At 57.6% G+C, this 17773-nt stretch overlaps 1 protein-coding gene across 1 annotated transcript in view; it reads left to right on the plus strand.

Moving 5' to 3' along the window:
* The window catches only part of TBC1D22A (TBC1 domain family member 22A), a 312609-nt gene that overhangs the window by 204456 nt on the left and 90380 nt on the right, over positions 1 to 17773 (plus strand). Inside the window, 1 exon segment of the mRNA XM_034644032.1 lies at positions 9847 to 9974. Within this exon segment, the coding sequence (XP_034499923.1) occupies positions 9847 to 9974 (128 nt within the window).

Raw genomic sequence — 17773 nt, forward strand, 5'->3', positions numbered from 1 at the left:
GAGGGCTTTCTTACTGCTGACGGGGCGGTTTGCTGACTGTTTATCTGAGCCGTGTGCTTGTTTAGCTCAGAGTTTCTCTCTTCTCTGCTTTCTGCCCCATTTGGAAAAGGGCCTTGCCTGTTGGTTTGGAGGCGTGGGTCAGGCAGAGCCTGCCTTCCTGTCCTGACTCGTAGCCATGGTTGGGTTACCGAGCTGGAGTTGCGGGCAGCCCTGGCCCGCCTCCGCCCTACCCTGCCCGACAGAGGAACATAGGGGTTGGTGTGTCATAGGCTCAGACGGGTTTGCTCCTGCCAGGGTAAGTGCCGTGAGCGCATGTGGTAGATGGGCTCTCTGGGGACTCCCAGGGAGTCCTGTCTGCGGGTATCCACACTCTTATGCAATCCCTGCTCCTGGGTTTGGGCGAATCCTACGGCTTGATGGAGTGTGGGGTGGCGGGCTGTCAGTCCCGTGATCACGTTACATTAGCTAAGACCCCATTCTGGCAGACTAGCTAGAGATTCCGCCCCTGCTCTTGAAGCAGGTGGCCCCTGGAGAAGCCCACATGGCACGGACGTGTCGGTGGCCTCCAGCTGATAGCCAGCAGAGGGCTGGGGCCCTCGGTCATACTCCTGCAGGGGACTGAGTTCTGCCAACCCTGGATTAACTTGGAGGTGGGTGCTTCTTCGGTCAAGCCTCTGGATGAGAGTGCAGCCCTCGTTGCAGCTTTGCAAAGCCCCGAGCGGTGGATGCAGCCATCCTGCCTGGACTCAGAGCCACGGGGGCTGTGAGATAACAAATTCATGGTGGCAATTTGTTATACAGAATCAGAAAACTAACGAACGAAGGACAAATAATGCCGTGGAGCCCCCCGCTTTTCCGCACAGCACCGAGAGTGAGGGCCCGTCTCCCTCATTCCTGCCTGGCTCTGCTCGCCACCATCACAGGTCTGTTTCCTGTTGGCACTGTCTGTTGGTGGCCTCCGCGAGCCCAGAGACACCCCCCTTGGTGGGGGGGCTTACTGCTGCCTCCGCTGCAGAGTGTGCCTGGCCCACCCCGCCGGCCCACCAGATCTCGGAAGCTGAGGCGGGGACTCTTCATCAGTGCCCTCACTGTGTCCCCATCTAGAAGCCTGTGTGGGTGTTGAGTGGGACGGAGCCAAGAGCCAGGCCCCCTCCAGCTCCCGTCCGTCTGGTCTGGCGTCCGGCCGCCCCCTCCGCTGCCCGGGCCGCCGCTGCTGCGCATGTGTGCGCGGCGGGCTGTCCTTGTTGCGGGCGGTCGGCGCCTCCGTGCTCGGGGTGCCCAGGGAAGTCGCTCTGTCAGCTGCGCTCTTTTCTAATAAATCAGGTTGGTTGTTGCTTCCTGATGTGAAAACAGGTGTTTGTGGAGAAGCTCATGAGCACATCTGGGAAGTGAGAATGATTTAACGCCTCGTCGCTTCAATTCCGGGTAGCTGTAGAAAAACTTGTATTTTAGATAATGTTACTGTCAAAAAAATAGGCCTTAATGCCTCTGTAAAGATGGGAAGATAGTGTGTCGTGTGTCAGGTAGATACTGTTTTCTCCTGTCCTGCCGGGAGCCTTACTGTCGCTCCCCGCGTGTAGGCGGGGTCCTGGGGGTGCTCGTGGCGTCTGTGCCCCGAGGCCCGGGAGTAGCTGCGCTCTGGCCGCTCCCCGCCGCTGTGACTGACCCTGTCAGACTCTCCTGCTCGAGAATGGTTCGCAGCCTTGTGGGGGTGACGCACCTTCACCCCCCTTGTGTGCAGCCTGTAAGAAGATAGCAGTCGCCTGGCGTGACCTTGATGTCCAAACCGGCCTCGGAGCGGTTATCTTGGGAGAACGTATTTGCCGTTTGTCCTCCGCCCTGATGTCTTTTTGGATTGCAGCCTCAGGGCCACTTGATGGTGGTGGGAATATTCTGTTTGTACCCCCAGTGAGTGTGCAGTTCTGCCGCTAAGCCCTCGGAGGTGGCGTCAGACCCCACAGGTTAAGGGCTGGCTCAGTTCTCCACCAGACTGTGCCACTTCAGACGCCAGCTGCACCTCCGCGGTCCCCAGGCCGCCTGCACTTCCGACCGAGTGGCCGTAAATTCAGCGGTTCCCGTGGCTCTCTGAGGTTCGACGGCCCGCTAGAATGGCTTGCAGAGCTCAGGAAGACACTGAACCCATGATTATGGTTTTATTGTGAAGGGTATGGATCAGGAGGTCCAGCCAAATAAGGGAGCCGTAGGATGGGGTTGGGAAGGGTCTGGGCCTGTAGAGGGTCCCCTCTCCCCACGGAGTCAGGGCGCGTTGCCCACCTGCCCCGCACTGCATCCGTGTGCTTACCGCCAGCCGGGAAGCTCTCCTGGGTCTGAGTGTCCAGAGTGTGTTGGTTTCCTCACGTGGGCACCATTGGATATGGGCCTTGTGTTGGACTCAGTCTCCAGCTCCTCTCTTCTCCCTGACAGCAGGCATCTGGGGGTCCCAACCAGTCTGGCCCCATCCTGACCCTGCTGAGGGGTGTGCTCACCAGAACCTCCCTCAGTAGCATGACAGGGACAGTCCATCCTGGGGGAAGTCCGAGGACTTAGAGCCTCCCTCCCGGGAAAGGGGCAAAAGCCAGTCCCATTCTTTATTTTGGAACAAGGGGGGCTCTCTGACCAGGCACATGGTCCAGAATCATTTCAAAATGGCGCATCCGCAGTGTTTGGCGTTACAGAGGTGCTCCTGGGAAGCCAGCTTCGTGGGTTCTCATTGAGCTTCTGTGTGCTCCTCCTTGCTCGTGGAGGATGCGGAAGGTGTGGAATGGTCCCCCTGTGGGACCCACTGGGATCCTGGGTTCGTGGCACAGGGTGGGGGTGGGGGGTGGGTTTTCTCTCCTTAGGCCATCAGCACATTCCTAAGATGGTGTTAAGTTGTCTAAATACATCTCACTTCCTATTGATTTCCATTACAATTTCCAAGGTAAAAAAATTTTTTTTTGAGTATCCTTACTGAAATGCAACAGTGTGTGTTAATGAGGGAAATGGTTTCCTGAGGAAGCACATTGCGCATAGCAATACCAGTCAGCTGCCATTGATGGTAGGCCTGCCCTGGGTCAGATTTTCCTCACCAAGTCCCCCTTGCGCACCTGCGCTGTAGGACCACCCTGTAGGCCCTTCCTGGTATCCCACCCACGTGCTCTGGCCACACACGGGGCAGTGGCTCCCCTTTCTTGGTGGTGGCTGCTGCTGTGCCGGGAACTTTTTTGAGAGAGTGCTGGGAGGGAGCAGGCTTTTCAGGGGTGGAAGACCTCAGGGCACTGAGAGCCTGCAAGAACTTTCCAGAAGCTGACCTGGGATTTGAACCCAGGCTCTCCTGACTCTAAACCTGAGGTCTTAGCGCTCTTCCTTAGTGTCTGGCCTGGGCTCACCTGCTGCCTGAGGGAGAAGACAGGCCAGTAGCCCAGACCTAGGTCACGGCCTCCTCACTGCCCCTGGTGTGGGGCTGGCATGACGTTTGCCCACAGGGATTTGCAGGGAGTGTCCTGCGCTTAGAGTGCAATTGTAGGTCCTGGGTTCTGCTCTATTTCCTCACTTCTCCCGTCTGCCCACCCCGTCCCCTTCCAGCTGAGACCCCCTGTCCCTTTGGGGCACCTCTGCGGGTGTCTGTGGTGGGGACCCCTAGACCTCCCCTTCATGGAGGTGGCCGTGCCCCTGCGCCCCCGATACAGCGAGGCCCATGTCCTCCGGCCTGTGGATGCAGCTGGGCCCTGCCTCCATGTGGGCCTGACTTTTCCAGCTCTTGTCCTCTAAACCGAGAGGGTGGGTGAGCCCAGACAAGGGGCTTCTCGGCTGCAAAGAGGCCCGTGTTCACTGTCATGGGCTCTTGTTTTGTTCCCTTTTTATCTCTTTAACTGATAGAGAATTGAAATCTTCCTCCCAAATCAAAGCCTATTCACGCCTTGCCCTGCAGAAGTGTGATGCATTCATGTCTGTTCTCGGCTTTGTGGAGGGTTCTGAACCGTGTTCTTCGTCAGGTGTCTAAGTGTGAGCAATTATGCTCACTCTTTGGGCAAATAAATCTGAGTAGTGTCTGCCCTGCATAAACAGTATGTTTTTTATGCCAAGTCAATGGGATCCATGTTTTTTTCCTCTTTAGCATAAATCCCAGGACACAGTGTGTTTGCATAATGTATTTTTATTTTTAATCAGGAAGACAAGATGTTTCAGTGGAATTTTCAGTCTGTAGATCTGCTGTTTAAAGTGCTGAGGAAAAGCGTCCAGCAAATATTGCGGCGGCCTCTCTGTGTGTCAATGTGACAGGCACCTTCCTGGGGATGCTGGGACGATGGTGGTGCCCTAGTCCGCCACGGAGGGTTTTGTGAAAAAAATCTTTTCGACCTGAAAGATGACAATAATTACATCTGCTTGCTCATTCATTATATATACACTCTTATTTCCAGTGGAATGGAAAATTTCAAATTCAGAATTATTGCTAACCAAATTACCTTTATCAGTGAAAGAGCATCTGCTCACAATTACTTATAAAATAGGAAAAATGAAGCTTTTCAGCATATATGTTTGCAGCCCTGACATCTATAAATTGAAAGTAATGCGTCGAGTTTAGTTGTCCATTTTTCAACACATTCTAAACAGGAGGTAAGCCCGCCAGGAGTCCTGCATGCGAGAGGGGGGCTGGGGGGCTGGGAGGCTGGGNTTCTAAACAGGAGGTAAGCCCGCTGGTGGGCCCATTTGTCACTCTCCATCACTTACTTACAGAGAAGCCACCTCTGCATGAGGGACGGGTGCTCCTGCAGTCCTGAGTGCGCAGGGGTGGCCCGGCTGCAGGGTGCCTCATCTCGGCTCCCACCTGGGGCTCAGAGCCCCGCCACGGGGATGGGGAGGTGGCTGGCCTCCTCAGCACCTCTCAGGCAGAGAAGGCCGGGTGCGCGGGGCACGCAGGGTGTTATTCTGATGAAGCAGACAACTGTGAGACTCCAGGTTGAATTTTCTGTCTCTCCTCCAGCTTCTGCGCTGTTGGAGGGCAGGCCGCAGGCCTTGTCTGCCCCGTAGCTTCCTCTCCTGGGCAGCCTGGGTACGTGGTGGGGGGAGGGCTCCCTGGTAAATTTTCCCTGAAAGAGCTGATGGATGAGGAGCCTTTGCTCTAGAAGGACTTCACCTGTGTCCTTGTGGGGTGAGCGGGGCGTCGGGTCTCTGGTCATTCCCGCGGCCCTTGCTTTTCCATGTGGGCCAGGCCTTGTTCTCCAGAGCGCTGTCGCCGTGCCCCCAGGGCTGGTACCCAGACACACGGGGCAAGGCCCTGTACCCATGTGGCAGTGTGGGGTCCCTTTAGGACATGGAGAGGGGCAGTTCCGTGTCCAGTCCACTGCCGCCTGGCCTGTATCTGTGCACACTTTACCCAGGTAGAGGGTGGGCGTGCCCCCAGGTCAAGGTCCTGCAGGCCTGGCCCCTTTAGGAAGGGGCTCTTTCTGGCCCAGTCTGAGGCAGGGGCCGCCTCTGTCTGCATCTCGTGGGGAGGGGCTGAGAACTCACCTGTCCCCGCGTCTCTGCTGTTGGGGCCTCAGGTGGGACTCAGCTGTAGAAGAGAAAGGCTTAATTTTTACAGTTTCCTGAGGTTACTTCAGAGATAGGTGTTCCAGAAATGTGTTTAATTTTCCAAATCTGTTTGCTTGCCAGTTTACATTAGAAAGGTGACTCACGCCTCCCAACACGTTTTTGGAGCTATTTCCCCAGTTGGTCAACTGGTGACCTTGTCCTACGCCAGCTGTGAGCGCTACAGCAGAGCACGGGCCTGGTTGGGGAGGCCACGGCTGTTCTGTCCTTAACTTGTGTGGGCAGCTCCCTTCCCCGGCTTTCGTCCACCCGTGCTGAGAGCGTCCGGCTCTGGCCATCATTCTCCCTAAGCATGTTCCAGGCACGGACTGCATGCCGGGCTGGGCTCTGTGTCTGTCTGTGGGCCCAGATGGCATCCCCCGTCCCGCAGGAGGCCAGGGTCCTGGGGAAGACCTGCTGGTCGTACACCATGGAGAGCCTGGGTGACAGCCCCTTATCAGTGCCCTGGGCTTGATGGTCCCTCAGCTAACAATCCACGTTGTTACTGGGCAGGAGCAGAGGATGGGAGGCAGTGGCCCTGTGAAAGCGTAACTTGAATCCACATTGGTAAACTTTGTAGTTGGCATTTCCTTCTCCACTGTTACAATGTGACCCACCCACTGCTGTCGTTGATGGCCTTTGGACTGTGTCAGGCCCACAGGGTGACTGGACTGGGATGGGTGGGCTGACCGCTGTGCCGTGGGAGGCTCCAGGCTGCTGACCTGCTGCAGCCCCGGGGTCTGTCCTGCGCCAGGGGACGAGGTGCTGGCATGGCCCACATGTCCCTGTAGAGTGGCAGGCTAGGATGACCAGTGGGGGGACTGGTGACAGCCAGGGCCAGCCGCCTGTCCTGGGAGCTGCCCCTGTGTTGGCCTCCCTCCTTCCTGGGCTGTTCTCAGGCAGGGGTTCCGTCTGCTCAGCTGTTGCCCCTGCTCCAGCCTGCTCTCCGCAAGCTGCCAACTGTGCACGCAGGGGAGTGACTGTACTTCTCCTGTGTGAAGGAGGCTTCTTCAGTACAATCAGAAATGTTCTAAACTGCGTGTTTAAGTGTTCTCATACTTGAATTTCATGCTATCCAGAGCGCTCGAGTCAGTGCCCTGGGCTGTGGCAGAGGCTGGCCATCTGCTGGTGGGGCTTCCGTTCTGGGGCAGCAGGCAAAGGTCAGGCCTGGATGGGGGGGCCACTCAGGGGCCCTTGGAACTGTCCAGAGGGTTAGTTTTGTAGCTGCTGATAATTGTAGGTTAGAAATCATTCTTTAGTTCTTTACAGAGAACACAGTGCCCCATCGCATTGCTGAGAACGCTCCTCCGTACTGCGCTGTGGGGAACAGGAGCAGAGAAGGGAGACTGGGCCCTTGGGGCTTTGCTCATTCCTGGTGACTCCGTTCTCCTGGGAACTGCTGCTGGGGGGCACTGCCTAGCGCCACACTGTTGACGAACTCCTGGCCGCTTTACCCTCCACTAGAGCAAGTGGAAATTTCTCTTTTGTAGTGAAATTAAGTTTATTGAAAAATAATTGTATTTGATAAAACAGAAGTTGATTAGAAGAGCATGGTTAGATAGACCACAGCGTGGCCCCACCTGTGAGTTGCACCTGCCCTGCCCCATGTGTGGAACTTCTAGAATGGGGACCCTGTGTGAGAGGCTGGAGTTCTCTTGCCCTCTGTCCCTCGACACCCCTGGGAGGGGTTCCCAGAACATCAGAATCTTCCGGAGAGCTGACTAAACACAGATTCTCAAGCCCCACCTGAAAGATTCTGACGGAGAAAGTTGAGATGAGCCTGAGAACCTGTGTTTTAAGCTCCTCAGATGAGGGTGCTGTCCAGCTCAGTGTGGGGACCACTGAGGTCAGCCCCTGCGGCACCCTGTTGTCAGGCCAGCCAGCCCCTGAGCTGGCCTTGTGTTTTGCCGGACGCTGGTGGTCGCTCAGGCCTGAGCTCCTCAAGGGCCTCTCACCTGTGTTCACCCAGTGTCCCAGGACAGGGGGACAGGCCCTAGTCTGTGGCAGGGGCGTGGAAGATGGGGCTCAAGGGGACCCTGTGCAAAGACGGCATTTCATTGAAAGCCTAGGTTTTATCCTAAAAATTAGTGATGATAATTGACTTCATGATGCTTATTTATTTGGTTTTACTATAAGAATAGCTTTCAAGTTTCTGAGGGCGATCTGTTCTTACTGCCTAGTGTGACCCCGTTTGCTTCCAGCTGACTTCAGCCTCGATAGTACGGGGCTCCCTGGTTCACACTCCATTCCAGCCCCTTGTGCACAGAAATGTTTTCCTGCTTAGGCGTTCACGGGGAAGGACAAATGGGATTGATAATGCAGAAATGTAGGAGTCTTCCTTCGCGCTTGCATGGGCTTGGGTCAGAACCTCTCAGTCAAGCAAAAATAAAGCAAGTCCTTCTTCCCGGGCGTGTGAATTCCCTGTCTGGGGAGAGGGGCCCCTGCCCACAGGGGCTGAATCCCTGGGGGAGCAGACACCAGCCAGACCTGGTGGGCCTTCCCTCTCTGCCTGCTTCCTGGCCTCGGCACCTGGGGCCCAGCCTGCCCTATGCCGTGCCCAGAGCCCTCGGTCCCTACCTTCGTCCCCGAAGAGGCAGCACGTGGCGGGCCTTGGGGCGTCTGGGGTCTTCCCACTGCCTGGTGCCACCAGCCTCCTCCCTGGCACCTCGCTCCCAGCTGGCTGCAAGGACTCAGAAATGAGCCCGTGTGGTTCTTCTCAGCCCCGTGCCATTAGTCACTGTCTAGTTGTGATTGATCTTATAGTGTGTTGCTGGGTCTGCTGCACCATGTGGCCCAGCTGTTCCCCCACACCCAGCCTGCATGTGTCCTGCCCCGCCTGCCACGTCGAGGGTGTCCAGGCGTGTTTGTCGTGCTCAGCCGGGGACAGCAGTGGCTTGGAGTGGGGTGTCATAGCAGAGCCAGTGACGGAACTTGCTCCAGTAGTGGGAACCAGAGCTGTCCGGAGCTTTTCTGTGGCCCGCCTTCCTCTCCTGTGGACAAGAGCATCTCGCCAGGCACTCACACTTCAGCCAGAGTGACTGTAAGGTGCAGAGGGTCTCAGGACAGGGCCCTCCCACCCCTCGCACCCCCCTCCTCTGTGCTTGGTGGTTAGGAAAGCCTTGTTTCTGCAGTACTGCAAGTTACCAGGGACACGAGTAAAAAGAAACCAGAAGCAACAAAACACCAATACTTGTTTATTTGTTAGTTCTGGAACTTTCTTTGGGAGAGCGGGAAAACCTGTAAACTTTTTTCAGGGTTACTTCTCAGGGCTGGTCACAGGGGAAGGTAGGCCCCAGAGAGAAGGAACTTGCATGTAACTCAGGAACTCAAAAGATGTGTGCGGAAAGAGTGCTTTTAGCAGCGCTTGGTGGGCCCTGATTAATCGCAGTCAGCACGGGAAGGTTCCTGTTCCAAGTCAGGACCCGTTCGGCAGCACTTGCTTGTCCTCCGAAACAGCGCAGAGTAGATCTTTGCGGGCAGAGTGCTGGGAAGCAGCAGGATCCCCACGATCCCCAGAATCTTTGCTTCCTGTAGGGGCATATCCAGGGTTCATAAACCGTGGAGCTTCCTGGAGCTCCAGAGCTTGCCCCCCAGGTTGCTGAGCACTCGGCAGAGAGGTCTGGGCAGGGAGCACAGGGGACCTCGGCTGAGGAGTTGCTGCCCATGGCAATGGGGCGGGGAGGAGCCATTCGTGGCTGGTGGGAGATCGTGCGTCAGGGAAGCTTGGTTCTTCTGAGAGGTCAGCCGTCTGGAGGCCAGCCCCAAACCCGGAATCCAGAGGCACCCAGCCTAGGGCCCAGGGCTGTGTCCTGCTTGCTGTCTCACTGGCTGGGTCCAGGAACAAGTGGGGAATTGGCCTGGGATGAGCTTGAGGTCATTTTGGGAGCCAGCGAGCTCTCCTTCTCTCTGTCCGAGCCCCTCCTGGGCCTGCAGCCTGTGCCTGGTGGACTTGCCCGGGGCGGGAGTGAGCGCTCACTGCAAGCCCCGGAGCGTCCGCTGGCCTCACAGACCAGTTTCTCACCCGTGAGGCAGGAGTGGTCTTGCCCCTCTTACTGGGGCTGGGGTGGGGTGGGGGCATCCACAGCGTGGTGCACACGTGACCCTGGGCCACCCTCGCCTCTGTTCCTGTCACGGCCACCACTGCCGCTCCCTTTCCAGAGGAAGAATCGATCTGAATTCTCTTAATGGAGATGACTTCTTTGCTCCCTGGGCACGTGGCGTCGGCATGGGTGGTCCCGGGGTCACCCCCGGGGAGCTCTCCCTTACTGCCTTGGGGCCTGTGTTTGTCTCGTGCAGACCAAGTCCACCGGCACCTGGACCAGCACGAGGTGAGGTACCTGCAGTTCGCCTTCCGCTGGATGAACAACCTGCTGATGCGGGAAGTGCCCCTGCGCTGCACCATCCGCCTGTGGGACACCTACCAGGTGAGCTGTCCCCGACGGCCCCCGGCGGCCCCGCGCACGCTCCCGCCTGCCGCGCTGGCTTTGTGCCCGCAGGCATCCGCTCGGGGAACGTCCTATTCTGGTGTTCTTGTCATCTGAGTACATGTAAAACCAGTTTCAGCTACCTGTTTGTAGCCGAATTTCATTCCGACCGTGTGGTGCCAGAGTCCCCGGGGCTCACGAGCAATTTACATTTCGTCGGGGTCCTGGGGGTGCGGTGGGGGATGCTTGTAACTCCGCGTACGTCTGCGCCGTGGCTGCCAGAAACATTCACACTCAGGACTCACACGTTGTCTCTGTTTTGAGTTACTTATAATAAAGATTTTTTAAGAAATCACTGACAGATTCAGTGCAATATGAAATTTTCTCCTCTCCACCGATTTTGATGAAATTCATTTCTTCTGGAGATTGAGTTTTCTGGAACAAACCACCTTTGTTCCCTCGAGTGTCCCATTGCTTATTCTAGCACCTTTTCATTTTGCTGGAGATGTTTGCTGAAGCTGAGGCCGCGCTGCAAGGCTTACACGCCCGCCTTCCATCATCCCTCGCAGAGAGCAGGAGCCTGACGTGGGCCCGGGAGTGGAGGCCCGCGGAGGCTGGGTTCTTCACTCCGAGAGGCAGGGTTTCTGCTGCAGTGCGCTCCAGCCCTTTGCAGGCTCTGGACCGGGAAAGGGAGCGCCGGGTGGTGGCTGCCGTGTAGGGCGGCATAAGCCCCAGCCGCGGGACTGGCCTCCCGCGTGGGAGCCTTGCACGTAGACATTCGTGAATGTGGTGGCGGGAGGCGGGAGGCCCCTTAGAGCTTGTCCTGCACGTCCTTCCCCTCCCCTCCCCTTCCCTCCCTTGAAGGAGCCCTTGGTCTGGACCTGCCTTCTCTCTCTGGGGTAGGAGCTCCAGCTGCTGAGCGGCCCGGTCCCCGCGCCCGCGGCTTCTGACGCCGCGCTTGTGGTCACGGGAGTCCACCAGAGCAGCGGCCCGCAGTTCTGTTCCTGAGGAGGTCCTCGTGTCCCGCGCGGGCTCGGGGCTGCTCTGTGCTTCTGAAGCCCCGTGCTTTGACTTTGCTTTCCGTTTTTGCGGCTTGTGTGTTCTAGTAATATTCACTATAGAAATTAGGGCGACTCAGCTGCTTGGGTCCAGATCCCTCACTTCGGTTTTGCTTTTCTGAGGCTTGGCGATTACAGACTTTTTGGCCACTGACATTTGCTGGGATATAGAGCCTTCCCTGGGCCGCTCGGTGCGAGCGGCTGTCAGCCTGGTGCTATTGAGTGGGTCTAGGTAGCATCGTAGGAAACAAACTTAATACCGTGACGTGGGAACGCTCTCCATTTGTGATGGGTTAGGCTGTTGAAGACCCCGGTCCCCTCATTAAACACACAGCTCCTTGTAATGCCGTCCCCATTACAGATAAATTAGGTATGAAGTCAGTCGCGTTGTGAGGAACCAGAAAACGGATCTGCGTGTCCGTGGTCCTGCACCGCTTCCCTCAGACTCCTAATAGGTGTTAAGACTTTAAGCACAGTTGTGGCATCTTTATTGCGTTAATTTTCCTGAAATTAAATTTTGTCGTGAATTGACTCATTTGTACCACGGACTCATTCTGGAGCTCAGAGTACCGTGGTCATAAACCTTTTCATATCTTAAAAATTGGGGGTATTTCTATTTTACAGGTCCAAGTAACCATGAAATTGTATTACATCTTTTGGCAATGAAAATACATAGTAATCACGGGATGGCATTCTGGTGATTACTCTCGCCTAAACTGGGGTGTTTACCAGCTGGGCCATTGTAGGTTTCAGTAGCTCCTTAACCCCTTGAAGGTAGCTTGAAGCCCAATGGGGGCGTGTGCCCACAAAGGGTTTTGGAGGGCAGCTGCTCTGACCCAGGCTCCCAGCGGGAAGTGGCATGAAGATGAATGAGGGGCATCCTCACAGGCGTGAAAACAGGCATTTAAGAAGCACAAACAATCCAGCAACAGCCCAGGCTTCAGGGAGATGGCCCTGGCTCCCTGGGCACGTCGCGCTTCTGTTCGCAGTGGTCAGGCTGGAGTGGGCAGTCCGGCTCCTGGGGAGCCTCAGCCGTGGGAGCCGATGCCAGGCCTCTAGGACTTGGCCCTCAGCCTTGCCTCTGGCTACCCGTCCCCGGACTGTGGCAGGGGTGCATCTGTCTGTCCACCACGTGGATACTGATCACCTCCAACAGAAGAGACCCCCGGGCTTGTTTCCGTTGTTCTTGGTCTGTAGCTGTGGAGGTGAGGTCGTCTGTCCCTAACCTGTTGGGGCCCTTGGTCAGCCAGGCGTGCTCTGGTTTCATTCCTGTTGCTCTCTGACCCTCCCTTCTCTTCCGCAAGCTAGCCTCATGGTCTGTGTCCATGAGAAGGCATGCAGGCCTTGCTCTCAGGTGAAGGAGGGCAGACACTGAGTTGGCAGGAAGAGGGGGGCATCGCACTGCTGTGACTGGACAGTGATGGTGTGGGCTCGGCCTCCCCCTGCCAGCTCTGAGAAAGCTAGCCTGGTACTTGCAGCCTTTTGGCCCTGGAGGAGGGACCCTGTTGTCCTGTGCTGGTGGCGGGGTTGGGGGGTGTGGGCAGCCCTGCCGAGGGTCCCTTTGGAGGCATGCCCCCACAGTTTCCCCTCTGCCCTCACCACGGTCCCAGCACAGAGGTACGGCTGGAGCTGCTCCCTCTGTCCTGTCCTGTCTTCCCAGCGGGATGACGGTGGAGGGAGGACGGCAGCATGCGGGCCCCCGGCCTCCAGCTGTGCAGAAGTCCTTCCCTGAGCGCCCTTACGTCCCAGCGGACAGATGCAGGAGCGTGCAGGGCTCATGTAAGGTTGGGGTGTTTGCTGTGGAGAAAACAGAAAGGAGCAAGGAGCTGCGCATGAGGGAGCGCGAGGGGGAGTGACGTGCTCATCCGGTCCTGCCGGACGAAGGGGAGAAACCTAGATCCCACGGGGTCCAGACCTGCAGTCCTCCTGGTGACGGGGGAGCTGAGGCGATGACGTGCAGGGTGTGACAGCAGCAGCTGTTGTGAAGGAACGAGGGTGTCGGGAGCTGCCGTTCTCCCGGTGGGTTTGGGGACGGCTGCATCGTCAAGGTCTGAGCTGGAACCCGAGTGAAGGGTGGAGTGAGTCCCGGGAACATCCAGGGAGAGAAGGTTTTAGACGTCAGGAGCAAGCAGTGTCCCTGGCTCGTCAGGGCTCTCCCTGCAGCAGCAGAGTCCCGGAAGAACTCAGGGCTAGGTCCTTGGCTGCCTTCCCCCCTCCGTGTCCCATGCTTGCTCTTTAGTCTGGAGGCCTGTGGAAGCCCCTCGTGGGAAGAAGCTTCTGTCCCAGGACCTGCCGTTGTGTCTGAGCTTGGCTGCTCGACCTCCCGAGATTATGGGAGAGGATGTGCTCTGTGCCCCATTGGCAAGGGGTCCCTGACCCTCGAGATGCGGTCTGGGGTGAGCTCTGCCTCCCTGTGATGGGGTGGCCACCATAAGGGACCTTGCCGGGGAGGAGATAGGCCCAGAGGGGTTGGCAAATGCAGGTTTCCCCAAGGGCAGAGACTGAAGCGAAGTTTCCGGATTGTAATTCCCTTGTGCTACGTGGCAGTAGAACGTCAGCCAGCTCAGGATGGCTTCCGCTCCTTGGGGTCCGTGGTGGTTCCATATGGACGTTAGGTTTGCTTTTCTATTTCTGTGAAAAATGTCATTGGCATTTTGGTGGGGATTGCGGTGAGCCTGCAGGTGGCTTTGCGTAGTGTGGGCCTTTGCACTTTGACTCATCGGGTCCTTGAGCACAGGACGTCTTTCCGTTCGTTTGCCTCGTCCTCCGTTCTGTTCATCGGTGCTTCGGTTTCCAGTGTGCAAGCCTGTCACCTCCGTGGTTGGATTTATTAATAAGTATTTTATTCTTTTCGAGGCAGTTGTCCATGGGATAGTTCCCTATAGTTCACTGTTAGGGGAGAAAAATGCAGCTGATTTTTGTGTATTGATGTTTAACTTGCAACTTTACTGAATTTGTTTATTCCGAGGAGATGAGATCAGTATTGCAAGAGGCACACACCCCCCCATGTTCGTTGCAGCGTTATTCACAATAGGAGGACATGGGAGTGACCCAGTGTGGGTGTGTAAGTATATGAAGGTGCAGGGGGCCTGGCTGCGCTGCGAGGGGGAGGGACGGGAGCCCCGGAATGCATGGAGCCAATGGGAGGAATTCGGGAGCAGCGCGTGTGTTAGAAGGTTCTAGAGTGATGGAAGTGCCCAGTGGGGTAGCCCGTGGGCATAGTGGCTTATTCGAAATGAGAAATGTGACTGAGGACCTGAAGTTCTCATTTTACTTTATTTAAATTTAAATGGAATACGCCTACACAGTGAGTGACTGCCTTATGTGGGGTGCAGCTCTGGGAAGGGGATGGCGGGGTCAGTAGGTCATGGTGGGGAGTGGGCAGCTCCCCATTCCACTGGAGCAGCAGTGCCCTGGCCATTGAAGGCTATAGACAGGTGCACTTTGGGTGTGGTGGGCTGACCTCAGCTTGCATTGAGGTGACCCCACATCTTCTGAGTAGTATGGCTGTGAAGGGGAGAGGGGGGACGGGTTGGGAAGGGGACAGAGGGCTGATTCCCGGTTGCACAGTGGGCAGTCCTGAGTATTTCTAAGCTCACGGAGATTGCCATTGGTGCAGTGGGGAAGGCTCGCTGGGTGGTGGGAATGTTGCCACGGGCTGGGGTCCCTTCCTCCCCGGGGTCCTGCGAGGTTGATTCAGAAGTGAGTGTGCCTCCGGAGCGCACCCTAAGTAAAGAACACCTATAGTTTTCTGAAGGGAGATGGGAGGGCTGGGTCCGTAGGGGACAGTCGGGGCTCTGGCTGGGGTGTTGGCATCACTGCCTGGCACTTGGAGAATGAGCCTGGGGCGTGAGCTGCTGTGGAATTGGCCCTCGGGTGGCAGGTGTGTTCTGGTGAATTCCGCCTTCCTCCTGCCTTCTCCAGCACCGCCCAGCCTTGTGGACACGTCTGGGGCCCTGCATGTGGCTCTACAGAGGGCTCCTCTCCTCCATCCTGAGGCTGGGGACGGCTTTGGTAAATGAGGGTGGTGCCGACGGAGCCCTTGGAGACCTCACGCTTCCCACAATCTGGTGATTTTGTTTTAAGAAAAGGAAAAATTTCCTGCTGCCCGGTGAGTATTGCAAGATGACTTCATTTGGCTTAAGGCATTTATTAAATTCCTTCCTCGTGTTATCCAAAGGCCACCTGAATTCTAATTAGGACACTTTCACTCTCCATACCCCAAAGAGCGTCTTCGGTCACGCTCTTCACGGGGCTGGCAGTAAATCACGGGAGATGGACTGCCGAGCCCATCTTTGGATCTGGTCGTTTGCATACGATCTGCAGGGCCGCCGCACCCGGGTGTTCAGAGCTGACTGTGCTGGTGCGCGAGGCCGGAGGTTCCAGGCCCCTGGTGTACACGTGTTTAGGGGAACAGCCTGAGGGTCACCAGTCCCTAGGGTGTTAACGCCAATCAAGCGCTGAATGGTCCACCTGCAGCCAAACAGAACGGGGTCCTTCCAGGAAAGGATCTGTGTGGAGCAGATGTCTCTGTGGCCTTCTGGACTCTGGCCTCTCTGCCCTAGCTCAGCGCTGTCCTTGGAGCCCAGGGCAGGGCGTTTCCTGAAGCTTGTTTTGCGGGACCGATCTGGGGATTCCATGCAGGGTTTCCAGTCGAGGACGGGCTCCCATCCCTAGGACAGGGCTCATCAGTCACTGCAAAGGCCTGGGAATCACAGACCTTCAGGACTTGCCTAACGCCCTACTCCCCTCACGCTTGGCCTGTGCCACCTTTGCTGTCCCTGGAGAGGGTGCGTCCAAGATGGTGAGAGGCGGGGCCTCCCTGGGCTTCAGAGGACTTGTCTGCACCTCTGGGGAAGAGCTTGATCGTTCAGTCAAGGCACGTTTGCTGACTGCCTGTTCTGGGCCTGGCCCTTTCTCAGCCCTGGGGACACAGTGATGGAAGACAGGGACCCTGACCTCAAAGAGCCCCCATCCCAGCGAGAGAGCCTGGCCACTCACGCACATCTCTGCTGAAGATGTTGCACCGGGATGTGTGGTCCCGGGGCCTGCGCAGCCTGTGGGCAGGGAGGGCATGGTGGGTCCCCGAATGAGATCGGCCCCCGGCGATGAAGGCTTCTAGCAGAGGGTCTTGGGGAAGGAGTTCTGAGAGCCCCGGCCAGGACGGAGTGAATGCGGAGTGTGTGGGGCAGGAGGAAGGCTGCCAGGAACGGGCATGGGTGGGCAGCCGATGTGCAGGACCTGGGGTGTGGAGGATGGCGGCAGCCTCCGGGCAGGGGACAGCCGTGGCTTGGTCACAAATAGTCCCTGTGGAGCCAGCGAGAAGATGCTGGATTTGCAATAACCAGGCACGGTGTCTGATTGTACCTGATGCCAAGGGTATGTATCTGCGGATGACCTGTATCCATCCATCTGTCCCCCCACCGGTCAGTCCTTCCACCTGTCTACCTTCTGCAACATGAATCCTGGTCTGACGTAGGCCCTGGCTCCCTCGAGATGCCGGAGGTGGCGTCCCTGCCCGGAGGGGTCCACTGCCTGGCGTGGGAGGTGGACACGCAGCCGTGACAGGAGGTGCTGTGCCAGAGGTGACGAGGTAGGGGACTTGGGGCACCGCAGTCTGCCCAGGGTCATTGAGGAGGCTTCCCAGGGGACATTTCAGCAGGGCCTTTAGCTGAGGACAGGCCTGGGCCAGAGCCGGATGCCAGGAAGGGCTTGCCGAGGGAAGGAGTGTGTTTTGGCCTGGAGAGGCAGGTGGACGCGGCCAGCTCTGCGGTAGGTGTGGTGGGCATGGCTGCATGAGGGTGTTGGGTGCCGGGGCAGAACGGGAGCCACTAAACTGAGCGGAAGCTATGGGCAGTGGGTGGCCTGGGGTGGTGGTGGGGGCAGGTCCAGGTCCACTGTCTCATCCACCAGGCTGGGTGCTCCCAGCTGTTTCCAGAGGGTGACTTAGCTTCTATAGGTTTGGGTTCCTGCTTGGGCAAGAGCTTGGTGCTGCTTACCACGGCCGCTTGTCGAGCCCTGCCTGTGATGAGGGCCTGTTGCCGTGGCTGGACCTCCAGCTCCACCTGTGATGAGGGCCTGTTGCCGTGGCTGGACCTCCAGCCCTGCCTGTGACGAGGGCCTGTTGCCANGGTGTGGTGGGCATGGCTGCATGAGGGTGTTGGGTGCCGGGGCAGAACGGGAGCCACTAAACTGAGCGGAAGCTATGGGCAGTGGGTGGCCTGGGTGGTGGTGGGGGCAGGTCCAGGTCCACTGTCTCATCCACCAGGCTGGGTGCTCCCAGCTGTTTCCAGAGGGTGACTTAGCTTCTATAGGTTTGGGTTCCTGCTTGGGCAAGAGCTTGGTGCTGCTTACCACGGCCGCTTGTCGAGCCCTGCCTGTGATGAGGGCCTGTTGCCGTGGCTGGACCTCCAGCCCTGCCTGTGACGAGGGCCTGTTGCCATGGCTGGACCTCCAGCCCTGCCTGTGACGAGGGCCTGTTGCCGTGGCTGGACCTCTAGCTCCGCCTGTGACGAGGGCCTCTTGCAGTGGCCGGACCTCCAGCCCTGCCTGTGACGAGGGCCAGTTGCCGTGGCTGGACCTCCAGCCCTCCCTGTGACGAGGGCCTCTTGCAGTGGCTGGACCTCCAGCCCTGCCTGTGACGAGGGCCTGGTGCCGTGGCTGGACCTCCAGCTCCGCCTGTGACGAGGGCCTGTTGCCGTGGCTGGACCTCCAGCCCTGCCTGTGACGAGGGCCTGTTGC

This window comes from Ailuropoda melanoleuca, chromosome 15 (genome assembly GCF_002007445.2).
Source record: "Ailuropoda melanoleuca isolate Jingjing chromosome 15, ASM200744v2, whole genome shotgun sequence".
Classification (NCBI taxonomy): domain Eukaryota; kingdom Metazoa; phylum Chordata; class Mammalia; order Carnivora; family Ursidae; genus Ailuropoda; species Ailuropoda melanoleuca.